The 13,553-nt window shown below is 38.8% G+C and overlaps 1 protein-coding gene across 5 annotated transcripts in view; it reads left to right on the top strand.

Moving 5' to 3' along the window:
* Window positions 1–13,553, top strand: part of Scaper (S-phase cyclin A associated protein in the ER) — a 477,644-nt gene that overhangs the window by 324,215 nt on the left and 139,876 nt on the right. For all 5 annotated transcript variants that reach the window (XM_029558805.1, XM_008823432.2, XM_017795678.2 and 2 more), the window contains one exon: window positions 8,313–8,428. In XM_029558805.1, the coding sequence (XP_029414665.1) occupies window positions 8,313–8,428 (116 nt within the window). The remainder of the gene's footprint in view (window positions 1–8,312; window positions 8,429–13,553) is intronic.

The following is a 13,553-nucleotide window of genomic DNA, read 5'->3' as shown; positions in this document are numbered from 1 at the left end:
TTTTTGTTCTTTTTGAGACAGGGTCTCCCTGTAACCCCAGCTGTCCTGGAACTCACTATGTAGACCAGGCTGGCCTTGAACTCACAGAGATCCACCTGCCTCTGCCTCCCAAGTGCTGGGATTAAAGGCATGTGCCACCATGCCTGGCCCAAAAGTTATTTCATTTTTAAAAATGTATGTATGAAGTGTTTTATGCCACATCCTTGAAGTTTCTTCTTTTTTCAACTCCTTTAATTTCAATATTTAAATGACTCATTGTTGAGTAACCTTGATTCTCTCTTTTAATACCCATGAGGTAAAGAGGTAATCTCAATATTGTAGGGATATTTCCTCTGCCTTTAATGTTGGGGAGAGGGATGCTGTTCATCTTGTTTTGTTAAGGAGTGGATCCAGTCGGTGGTATTCCCCCTTGTTATACTTACAGGCCTCTGTGTTGCATTAATCTGTCATATCTCATAGGATGCTTTTGCTGTCTGAGATATATCCTTTCATCTGTTCAATCTTTAGTTGAACCACTCACCCATCAAGTATCTATGATTGCTCATTTCTGCCAGGACTAAGGCTGAGGGATGGGTCAGATTTTGGGGTAGGGGAGAGCCGACGGAATGGATAGGAATTGATGAGGGGACATGAAAGAGAGGTTTGGAGGGTGCTGATCAAGTCTCCATCTGGCTGCACCCTGCTGAAGAGAAAGCAGAGGTAGTGTATTGCTTCTCTAATTTAGAAGTGTGGAGAACTGTAGATCCTAAGATTGTTTTTTTTTGTTGTTGTTATTCTTGTTTTTGTCTTTTGCTTTATTTTCTTGAAAAGCTGCACATGATAAAATTTGTTTTCAGTAGTACATTAGTAAAAAAGTAGCTTTGAATGGCCTTTATCTTCCCTGAAATTGGCTGATTGTTGCCCTGTTCAATGTCCATTAAAATCAGTAGCTTAAGATTTTCAAAAGGTCACATCCATGTTGTTGGCATATCATAAAAGGCTTTGAGTTTGGGGGTGTTTTTAGGCATAGATGTATACATTAAACTGGTCTGTTTTCACTCAGTCTTTTCCCCCTCCACTTCTGCAGTGTTGACTCGGGCTTCTCCCTCCATGGAAATGTCTACAGGAACAGCAATGGTGGTGCTGTTTCCCTGTATTGATTTATTGGTTCATTTACTTGGCTTGAAGTGTGAAATACCTTTTTTTAAGCTGAAAGATGTCAGTATATAAAAGTTTTGCACAAACGTGAAGTATAAAAGCAGAGTTCCTTTCTTTCCTTGGTGATTTCGTGTGTGTGTGTGTGTGTGTGTGTGTGTGTGTGTGTGCTACATGCGTGTATGCAAATGTGTGTGTGTAAGTGTGCTCATTCATGTAGGCACATATGAAGCTAGAGTTTGACATTGGGACGGATTCTTCAATGTCTTCTCCAATTTGCTTTTATGAGACGGAATTTCTCACTGAATGTGGAGTTTGCTGTTTGGGCTACATTAGCTAGCCTATGAGTCCCTGGAATCTATCTGTCTCTATCCCTCAGCAGCATTGGAGTTACAGACTTGTGTCTCAATGCCCAGCTTTTATGGGTGCTGAAGATTCGAACTGAGGTCTTTATGCTTGTGCAACAAGCACTTTATCCGCTGAGCCATCTCTTCAGCCCCTCCCTGGTGATTTTATGGAGGTTCATTGTAAACACAGTTCTTTAATTTCAAAAATTCATTCTGAAAAAAATATTTTGTTCTGTGAAGCAAAGAGTGACAGATTTTATCATGGGCTCATTTATGGTGTTTTCACAGTTAAATCATGTAAAAGTATTCTTTCAGCTTCCTAGACTGTCATTCAGCAGCCATTGTTTGAACATTTACTCAGCACAATCTCCATTGCAAAGTTCTGGAAAAAATGGTGATAAAGGAGGCATAGTCTCTGACTTCAGCAAGCTCAGAATTTAGTGGGAAGACAAAAATGAAAACCTAGAGGATCTAAAGAGGGCAGTATATCCAAAATTACAGAGGCACCAGAGAGCCTGTATCATGCAAGGAGTGTGGTTTTGAGGTGAGAGCATGGCAGGGGAAAAGTGTTAAGAAGGGCCAGATTCTGAAGACACATCGAAAGGGCTTTACTCTGCAGACAGAAGTGATTCATTGGGAGGATTTTAAGCAAAGAGTGATTTGCTCCAATTACTCTATTGCAGCTGATATTTTAAAATATGGACTCTGCATAGTACATTTTTTCTTTATTTATCCAATATTTTATTTAGATTGTATTTCATTCACATATCAGTTATAATGGAGTAAATTTAAAAAATAATAAAAACTAGCTTTTATCTTAGAGAGTTTGATAAGTAATGCTTTAGAAAATGGAATAGTTAGAGTGAACCTAGCCCCAGTAATGCAGTTAAGAAGTTTCTGTATACCTCAGGCAAAGGAGCGTAAGAATCTAAACTGAATGTGGTAGCAGTAGGAAGGGTTAGAACACACAGCAGTCAAGAGCTGTAGCAGAAGTAGAGTTATCAGAACCTGGAGGCCGAGGCTGGAGAGATGGCTCAGTGATTAAGAGCACCAGCTGCTCTTGCAGAGGTTCAGTTCCCAGTGCCCACATGGCAGTTACCCATTCATATCTCAAGTTCCAGGGGATTCAATGCCTTCTTCTGATCTCTGTGAGCACTGCATGACACGAGTGCACTTACATTCAAGCAGGCAATATACTCATAAACATAAAAAAATAATAATAATAAAAATTTTAAAATGGCATGCACCTGGCTGAGTTATGTTGTTAATATTTTAAAATATTGTTATCTATAATTTGAGCATAAGACAAAAGAGAGATATATGTGTTTTACTACTCCACCTTGGCCCAGAGTCCCTCCACCATTTTCATTTCATTTCAGATGCTCCCATAGTGCCATAGGCCTGGCACTAGTAACTATCAGAGATAACAGTCACTACCAAATTGAATCCACAATATATTCATACATACTGTATGGTTTCATTTATATGAAATTCTATAAGAGACAGATCTAATTTATGGTGCTGTTAATAAGGGAGAAAGATTGACTGCAAAAGAGAAATGAGGGAACTTTACTAGGTTTTATAAATTGTTGGGTCTTGATAAACACTTGCCAAATTTAATTGAATAGTAAGTATGCTTAACAATTTCAGCTTTTCACCTGATTGTAGAAAAATATTGAAAAATATCAAGCCACAAATAACCAATAAAAATAAAATACTCAACATTTCTAGTTACCACGAAAAGATATACAAACCTCAGTAAAATGTCAGTACAAACCCATTAAGATGACTAAAGCTAAAGAAACTAATAAAACCAAATTTTGGTGAGAATCTGAACTAGCTGCAATTAGCACTGTACTGAAGTATATACACAGTTTGAGCAAAATATTTTAGAAAGCTGTTTGCCCATACATAGTAAAACTGAACCTATGTACAGCTGTGACCCAGAAGTTTCACACCTAAGCATATACCCAACACCTCTCATATGCCACATATGTGTACAACACTACTTAAAAAGGTGTTATCTAAATGCAACCCCATGACAAGAAGAAGCTTCTCTGCAGCAAAGGCAGAGTTGAATGAAGAGAGAGCCCACAGCTAGGAGAAGTTTGTAATAACAAGTACTCATCTGACCAAGGATTAATATCTAGAGTATACAAAGAACTCAAAACTAAACAACAAGAAAGCAAATGGCCAGTCAAAGATGAGCTAAGGAACTGGGAGTTCTCAAAAGAAGAAATACAAATGGCCAATAAATATTTTTTTAAAAATGTTCAAAATCCTTACACATCAAGGAAATGCTAATTAAAAACACTTTGAGATTCATCTCACCCCATTCAGAATGGCTATTATAAAGAAAATAAATGGCATACCAGACATGGTGGCACATGTCTTTAGTCCCAACACTTGAGAGGCAGAGGTAGGCAAATCTCTATGAGATCAAGGTCAGCTTGGACTACATAGCAAGTTCCAGGCCAACTAAGGCACAGGGAGACCCTGTCATAAAAGAAAAAAGAAAAGAATGTTAATGCTGGCAAGGATGTAGGGAAAGAAGATTTCTTATTTACCCTAGGTGGGAATGTAAACTGATACAACTACTATGGAAGTAAGTATGAAAGTTTCTCAAAAAACTGAAAATAGAACTACCGTATGATCCAGAAATATTCTGTTATGCAAAATGAAATTCTGAAATTTACATGAAAATGGATAGAACTGGAAAATACTATATTGCGATAACCCAGACTCAAAGACAAATACCACCTGTTCTTTCTCATTTGAGGGTCCTAACTTCTAATTTTTATAGATGTGTACTTATGTGGCAGTGAGTACAAAGGCCAGGAAACTCAAAAGGAGTGAGGGGGGAAATGGAGGCTTTAAAGATAAGGGGTAGGGAAGGTGATTTGAAAGTGGAAGGGGGCGTAATAGGAGTATAAAGGTTTAAGCAGATAGAGGCAGAGAGATGAAGGGTGAAGATGGGAAGGGTCACCTAAAGCTAAGTATGTCTAGCGATGCCATAAAGAAAACTGCCACTTTGTAAGCTAATTAAGTTAAATTTTTAACAACTTCTTCCATGATATGGATATTGATAAAACCCAATGGTCTTTTTCATATATCCCATTTTATTTTTGTTTCTGTATTTGTGTACTCATGTATGCATGTATATTTACTTGTATGTAACTTCATCACATGTGTATGTACCCAGTACCATAGTTAAGATGCTGACAAGTTTCATCACCCCAAATGTCCTTTGTTTTGTTGTTGTAACACTACATCTTCTCTTCACACCTAACCCCTGGAAACCCCTTATTTGTAATTTTTTAAAAAATTTTAAACTACTTATATTACATGTGTATGAGTGTATTGCCTGCATGTCTGTAAGTGCACATGTGTTGTACAGTGCCCATGGGGGTCAGAAGAGGGCATCAGACCTCCTGAAACTGTAGTTATGAATGGTTGTTAGCCACCATGTGGGTGCTGGGAATCAACCTGGATCCTCTGCAAGAACAGCTAGTGCTCCTAACTTCTGAGCCATCCCTCTAGCCCTCCTTATTTCTAACTTCTTATTCAAAAATATTATGTAAATGGGATCATACGTCATTTGAAACCTTATACTAGGCTGTTTTACTTAGCATAATTCTGTGGAGATTCATTCAAGTCATTGCCTATTTTAACATTGCTCAATAGAATCACAGACTGTTCTTAACCATTCATCTGCTGTTGATACATATCAATACATACATGATGATAATCATGCCCAGATTTTCCCACTGTAAGTGAAAGTAGAATAAGATTTGTGTACTGGTTAAATAAATAGATACAAAAACACTAGCACCAGCAGTGTTGTCCAGAGTTTCACCCTAAATATCATTCAGCAGTGAAATACATAATAAAGTTGAAGTAGAGCATCAAAAATAAAAAATAAAATAAAAAATACTCTAGGGGGTTGGAGAGATGGCTCAGTGGTTAAGAGCACTGGCTGTTCTTGCAGAGGACCCTAGTTCAATTCTCAGCACCCACATGGCACCTAACAGCTGTCCATAACACCAGTTCCAGGTGATCCACGCCCTCTTCTGACCTTCCATGGTCACTGCATGTCATGGATGCACTTACATACATGCAGGCAATACACTCATACACATAAGAAATAAAAATAATGAAATACTTTCTAAATACTCTACAGCAAAAAATAAGTGAAATGTTGCTGTAGGTGGCAACATAGATTTAGGAACAAACAATTGAGTGAGAAAAGCTAGATAAAATAGGATATGTAAAGTATCACATTGATTTTTTAAAGTCGAGGTAACCTTTATACTTACAGAAGAGGGAGAAATAGTGGCTGGGCACCAGGAATACAATAGCATCCTATAAAGCTTTGTTTTAACTTTGCAGTTGTTCCAAAGTATTTCATTTTGCTGTGACTAGTGCAGTTTTCCCTGTACATATTATAATATGATAATGAAGTGGCTATTATTTTCTAATTATATTGACACTCTAGCATTTGAAGAAAGAATAGTTACAGCATTGCAGTTTAAAATAAATTACTGGGGGCTGGCAGTAAATTTTAGTGGGTAAAGCACTTACTGCTAAACTTGACAACCTGAGTTCAGTCCCCATACCTACATGGTAGGAAAGGGAACCAACTTCCACATGTTGTCCTCCGACCACCACAAGAGTGGCATGGTCTCTCTCTCTCTCTCTCTCTCTCTCTCTCTCTCTCCCCTCCCTCTCTCTCCTCTCCCTCTTCTTCTCCCTCTCCTTCTCCCTCTCTCTCCTCCCTCTCTCTCTCCTCCCTCTCTCTCCTCTCCCTCTCCTTCTCCCTCTCCTTCTCCCTCTCCCTCTCTCCTGCTCTCCCTCCTCTCCCCTCCCCCCCACTCAAAATTAATTAAAATGTAATAAAAAGTGAAATAAATTTACGAACACCTAGGTTTTGTAATTCTCTGATTATTAGTTTAACTGCAAGGGAGTATTAACTTTTAATCTAAAATGTATGCATTCTCATCTACTTTTCACAATAAGCTTATTTTTTAATGTTTTATTTTTTTATTTTATGAGTATATTACCTGCATGTATGTGAGTGCACCCATGTCGTGCAATACTGTAGAGGTCAGAAGAGGGCTTTGGATTCCTCCGGAACTGGAGTTAAGGGTGGTTCGTAGCCGCTATGTGGGTTCTGGGAATCAAAACTGAGTCCTCTGCAAGAGCAGTCAGTGCCCTTAACCACTGAGCCATCTCTCCAGGCCCACACAGTAAGCTTATTATAGTCACAAAACATATGATACTGTGCACCTAGAAGATCAGTTGAATCATTAGAATATATATGTATATGTGTGTGTATGTGTGTGTATGTTTATGCTGCCAGACTCCAAATATTTAGCAGAGCCATTAATTGATAGATTAATGCTTATAATACTAGAAGATTCAGGCATACCTGTTTGACAGAGCTTATGTATATTCTTATCTCACCCTGCAAACAAACAAACAAACAAAAAACCCACCAGTTATTTCAAAGAAGTTTCAAGCTTAGTACATTGCAGAGTGCACTGTTTTAGAAAAAATATAAAGTGGTAGTTTGCTAAGACTGCTATAACAAAGAATTACAGACTAGGTGGCTTAAACAATAGAAAGTAATTTTCTCATAATTCTAGAGGCTGGAAGTTCAAGATAAGATGCCAACAGATTTGGTTTCTCCTATGGCCTTTCCCCTTATCTCATAGAAGGCTCCCTCTGCCTGTGTTCTTTTTTTTTTTTTTTCTGTGCAGTTCCCCTTGTGTTTCTTCTTCCTATTAAAATGCCAGTCACCTTGCACTACCCTGACAGCTTTCTTTTTATTTAATCATGATTTCAAATAACTTATCTCCAAATACTTTTATGGCCTGAGTACTGGGCTTTGGACTTCAGCATATGAATGGAGGAAGGGGGATACAATTCAGGCTGGAATAGGTTGCCATCATATTTTTTACATATATGATACTTAAAAACTAAAATAATAAACTGGGGGCATGGTGGTATATACCTTTAATTCCAGCACTTGAGAGGCAGAGGCAGGAGGATCCCTATGGGTTCAAGGCCAGCCTGGCCTACATAGTGTGTTACATGCCATAGTTTACAGGGCTTTACATAGTAAGACCCAAGGGGAGTAGGGAGGAGATTGCTCTTTCCTTCCCCAAGCCAGCAAACTGCAAAGAACTTAGAAAAATTCCTTCATATTAAAGTTACATGTAATTAAGAAATTACATAAAAATAATCATAGGATGAGTTTTAAAATGGTTACTTAATGTTCACCCTAAAATGTCTGAAGTGGAGAATATATATATATATAACAAAAATGGTTAGATTGTCTGGTATTACTGAAGAAAAACATTTTAGTAGGGAAAATCTTCATGAAAGTCAATTTCTCTTATTAGTAGGAATTAAGATTACAAAATGGTTGCCTTTTATCAGTCTCAATAAAGTATTCTGTTTTCCTCTTGCTTGCAGTGCTTCTTCCCTTCCCTCTTCAACTTGCTTGGCGAGACCTATCTTGACCTTGTCCCTGAAACTGATTGGTTCCCCATTGTTCTCCTAGAGACCCTTTGCTTTTTCTTCAGGGTGCTAACTATAATTAAAGTCATTTATAATGGCCTGATTAATATTTGTCCCCTTCACCAAATTTTGTACTTCCTAAGGTACAGTGTCTGTTAACTCTCATTTTCTTGCACTGAGAAAGCATTCAACAAATATTTATAGGTTAATTAAACCAACTGAACATTTCATACTACAACTAAATATTTCATTTGGTTATAATGTTATACCTAGGAAATTGGGCTAACTTCTGTTTGTGTTTCTGTCTAGAATCTGGCAGATCAGATTGCATTTCAAGTTGCTGGTGGATTAACAGCCCTTGAACACATCCTTCAAGCAGTGGCCCCCACCACAAATGTGAACACAGTTTCACGAATTCCTCCTAAGTAAGTATAGTTTTTTAATCTGTCTTTCACGTTTCATTTGTAAGTCCGTTTCTGCCCTATAGTTTCCATATGGGGGAACCACAAGTAAATTATATGTATATTTAGACTTGAATAGCAAGAGCTTCCACCCCCCATTAAGGAGAAAAACAGAGGTGCTTGACTTCATTTTCAAAATTCAAATTGAGCCTAAAAAGCCTTATAAGGAAATCTCTGTGGTATATGACCTCCTCCTAAACGAAGAGGAACCATGAACTCCTGTAATAAGAGTAAGAGAAAGCTAACTTTTGTATATAAAAAGGAGGTAAATCCATTAGCAAAGGCCTGAGCTGGGAAATCTGCACAAGTCCCCATATTCAGGAAGAGCATTCTAAGGCCAAAATGCCGAAGTCTGGCGTCCCAGCCAAATTGCTGAGAACTGAATTGTACTTTGGTCACTAACTGTAAATTGTTCTTTGGCACACAATCCTGTGAAGCATTTGGACCTAATCTCTGCTTTCTTATTCCTCAAATCACTCTGTAGTCTCTAAACCACTTGAGATGCAGCATCATAGAGGATTATTTCAGTATTATAGCCACTGTTGTAGTATGAGCAATTTCTAAGCATTTTATGGAGATTATTATTTAGGGTTTAAATGAGGTTTTGATAAAAGTTAGTCTACACCAGTAAGAAACTTTAAGAATTAGCTAGCACAATTAAACAGACTGTTCCATTTGTCCAATGGATGCAAAGGGAAGAGTAAAAACTTAAAAATGTATCTTCTCGGCCGGGCGTGGTGGCGTACGCCTTTAATCCCAGCACTCGGGAGGCAGAGGCAGATGGATCTCTGTGAGTTCAAGGCCAGCCTGGTCTACATAGTGAGTTCCAGGACAGCTGGGGCTAAAGGGAGACCGTGTCTCAAAAAGACCAAAGAACAAACAAAAAAAAATGTATCTTCTTCCCTGAGAGACATTTTGGTAAGATTCAAAACAAAACAAACAAAAGAAAAAATGTTAGTTTCAGAGTCACACAAAGCTAGGTTCTAAGTTTGCCCCTGCAAGTGCTTAAATCACATTGCATCTGTTTCCTAGCAAGGGGATAGGTTGAAATGATGTATGTGAGAAATCTTTGCAAACTTACAAAGTTTGATAACTTAGGTGAGAGTGTCTCAAGTATGGTCTTGTTGATTTTAAAGTATAGTCTGTTTAATGAGATACATCTAGGTCATACAGACTTCTTGACACGGTTAGCCTGGGTTCCTTTGCTCTACTCACAAAGTAGAGATGAATGAAGGAAAGGGATCTTTCTGAGAGGTAGAAGGTTCCATAGCAGGCAGTTACAGCAGGCATAAAGGCCTTTGCAATCTCCAGGCATTTCTCATCAGAATGGACTTTACTACAAAGTATTTAATACAGAATCAGAGCAGGTTGGCAGGCTTAAGCCAGTGAGTGAAATTTAAAGATGTTCTTTCTCATTTTCTTCCCCACTGCTCTCCTACACAAACTCCTGCCTTGGCCCTGAGAGGTTCATGGTCCCTTGGTACTCCCTTTGGTATTCTGCCTAGATTCTCCCTTTTCATCCCTGATGAATGCTTACTGCACAGTTCTGTGAACCTTCAGTCATCTTAGCTCATGCTATTTCCTGTATTTTGCTTCCTGTGACATTGTATGGTTTTTACCTGTTGGTTCAGGCTATCTTGCATTATTTAATTTTCCTCAATCATAAGCAGAAGACAATTGAGAAGTTTAAGGCACTGTAAACAGTCACCACATTGAAATCTAGAATCCTGTGACTGACTATAAGCCTGATGTATCACGCTGCAGCCTGAGTTCTCTATGTGTGGAGGAAATGCCCCCTCCTCTCTTTCACCACCCTGTCCATCTCAGTTGTCATTTCACCTGGTGGCTCTATAGTCTTTCCTTGTCCAGTAGTTACTGCTAGGTAACTTCCTAAGAATGCATATTTGCTTCCAGATTTCTTTTATTTTTATTTTATGTGCATGCATGTAATTGCTTGCATGTAGGTAAATGTACCCATTGTCATGCAATGCCCACGGGGGTCAGAAGAGGCTGTCAAAGCCCCTGGGACTGGAGTTATGGAAAGTTGTTAAATGCCATATGAGTGCTGGAATTTGAACCCCTGATCTTCTGCAAGAACAACCAGTGTTCTTAACCACTGAGCCCATCTTTCTAGCCCCAAAGATTTCTTTTTTAAAGACAGGATTTATTTTATTTTTATTATTTTTTTATTTTATATATATGTGTGTATTGCCTGCATGTAGGTAAGTGCACCCATGTCATGCAATTCCCATGGAGGACAGAAGCAGCTGTCGAATCCCTTGGAACTGGAGTTACGGACAGTTGTTAGCTGCCATGTGGGTGCTGGGATTCGAACCCGGGTCTTCTGCAAGAACAACCAGTGTTCTTAACCGCTGAGCCATCTCTCCAGCCCCTTATTTTATTTTTTATTTGTGTGTGTGTGTGTGTGTGTGTTTGTGTGTGTGTGCATATATGTATGGGCCCATGTGTGTGGTTATTTATGGAGGCCTGAAGAGGGTATCTGTTGTCCTGGAACTGGAGTAACAGGTGGTTGTGAGCCACTCAGTATGGGAGCTGGAAGTTGAACCCTTGCCCTCTGTAAGAGCAGCAAGCTCTCTTAACCTCTGAGCCATTTCTCCAGCTCCACCCTTGTCCCAAAGATTTCATAAGATGAAATTAAGAATTTTGGGGCTAGGAATGTAATTCAGTTAGTATAGTAGTTGCCCTGGGTTTGAGCTCCAGCACTGCATAAAACTGGAATTGGCAGCACATGCTTATAATCTCAGCACTAGGGAGTAGATCCAGGAGGATCAGAAGTTCAAAGACATCCTTGGCTACATAGTGAATTTGAGGACAGATTGGGCTATATGACACCTTGTCTTACAAGAAGACATTAAGAATTATACCTGCTTTAAAATTTTTCTTTTAAAAATTTTTATTACATTTTATTTGTTTGTGTGTGCACATGTGTATATGTGCAGGCACACATGTACCACAGTGTACATGATGTGGAAGTCAGAGAACAGTTTACAGGAGTTGGTTCTCTTCTTCTACCATATGGGTCCTGAAGATCAAACTCAGGTTGTCAGGCTTAGTGAAGCAAGTGCCTTAACCTGCAGAATCATCTCGCCAGCCCATTTTTAAATTTGTCAAACCTTTCCAAATATTGGATGTAGACCAGGCTAGCCTCAAACTCACAGAAACCCTTTGCCTCCACCTTCCAAATGTTGAGCATATGCCACCACACCCAGCTAGTTTCTTTTTCTTTAATTTTGTGCCTGACTTGAAGTTGCCCCACAGAACATGTGTCTTCATCTAATGATTCAAAAAATAACAAATCAGGGGCTGGAGAGATGGCTCAGCAGTTAAGAACACTGGTTGTTCATGCAGAAGACCCGGGTTCGAATCCCAGCACCCACATGGCAGCTAACAACTGTCTGTAACTCCAGTCCCAGGGGATCCGACAGCCTCTTCTGACCTCTTCGGGCATTGCATGACATGGGTACACTTACCTACATGCAGGCAATACACACATACACATAAAATAAAAAAATAATAAAATTATTTTAAAAAAACAACAAACCGCCGGGCATGGTGGTGCATGCCTATAGTCCCAGCACTTGGGAGGCAGAGGCAGGTGGATCTCTGTGAGTTCAAGGTCAGCCTGGTCTATACAGTGAGTTCCAGGACAGCTGGGACTTACAGGGAGACCCTGCTTCAAAAAGATCAAAAAAATAAAAAAATAATAACAACAAACCAATCATAGAATAGTTCAGTTTAGCTTTTTATTATGTTACTATGTTGTTGGATACTCTGTTTGTTGTGTTGTTCTCTCCCCAATTAGATTGTAATAGAGTTCTAGTATGTGCATTATTTGTGAGTCTATGACATATTACTCAGTATTGCTGGAATGCATGAATGAATTCTTTTCTCCAAAAGGTGGAAGAAAAGCCATTAAAGAGCACACTGTATCACAGTGACCACACCTAAGTTTCATAGCACCATCTTGATTTTGTCAGCTCTGTTAGCTGGACTTTAGGCAATGGATTTGGAATGTTGGTACCTTTAAATTCTATCTTTAAATTTCTCAGCTGTATATCATAGGTCTGTGACTGCTGCTTACAAAGCTAAAAGGCTGGGACTGTGTTGGTCATTGTCCTTACCACAGTTGAAGAATCTAAGTATACCAATGGGTATAAGATTGTCCCATTTTAGTCTATAAGAAAAATAGATCTAACCCCACTGTTGTGGCTTTATAAAGTATGTCAATTCATATCATTCAAATTATTAAGGGTACTTTTTGTTTCTTTGACATGTATAAATTCATCTCCCTATACTAAATCAGTCCTACTCAGGTAAAGCATTAATCATTGAATATAATAAAATAAACTTAGAATGACATGAAGTAGATCTTCTCTCTAGGAAGAGAATTTAGAACAAGGTATCACAAACTGATTCTCCAAAGTAAAAGAAAACTTTTGATTTTGTTCAAGTTTCATTTCTGTTGCTGTGATATCCTGACAAATGGCCACTTAAGAGAGAAAAGGGTTATTTTAGCTCACAATTCAAGATTATAGTCTCATTGTGGGGAAGTCACAGAGGCAGGAGCTTGAGATAGCTAGTCACACTACATCACAGTCAAGAGCAAAGAGAATTGAACGTGTTCTTGCTCGCTTCCTCGCTTTGCTCAGCTGGATTTCTCCTCTCTTTACACAGTGGGCTAGGAAATGACACCTGCCACACATGGGACTGTGTCTTCCCACGTAAATACTTAAGACAGTTCCCCACAGACATACCCACAGATGAACCCAGTGTAGACGATCCCTCATTGAGTCTCTTCCCAGGTGATTCTTGTTGTGTCAAGTTGACAATTAAAGCTAATAATCTGAGATATTAAACAATTTATTCAGTTGGCAATATTGCATCTAGTTGCTCTTCAAAGAACTGTGGTAGATACTCTGCATGTGTTAGTACTTTGTTTACTTTCATAATCACCAGCACCCACATGTGTGGGCCACTGACAGATTAAGGTTAAGAACACTCATGTTTGGGATGGAGAGCTAGGATAGCCTTTGGAAAGAGTATTTGTTCTTTACAGATGGCAGAAGAA

Source organism: Nannospalax galili, unplaced genomic scaffold, assembly GCF_000622305.1.
Source record: "Nannospalax galili isolate Female #2095 unplaced genomic scaffold, S.galili_v1.0 scaffold28, whole genome shotgun sequence".
NCBI lineage: Eukaryota > Metazoa > Chordata > Mammalia > Rodentia > Spalacidae > Nannospalax > Nannospalax galili.
Note: the sequence above shows the minus strand (reverse complement) of the source record. Positions and strands in the feature narration are given on the sequence as shown.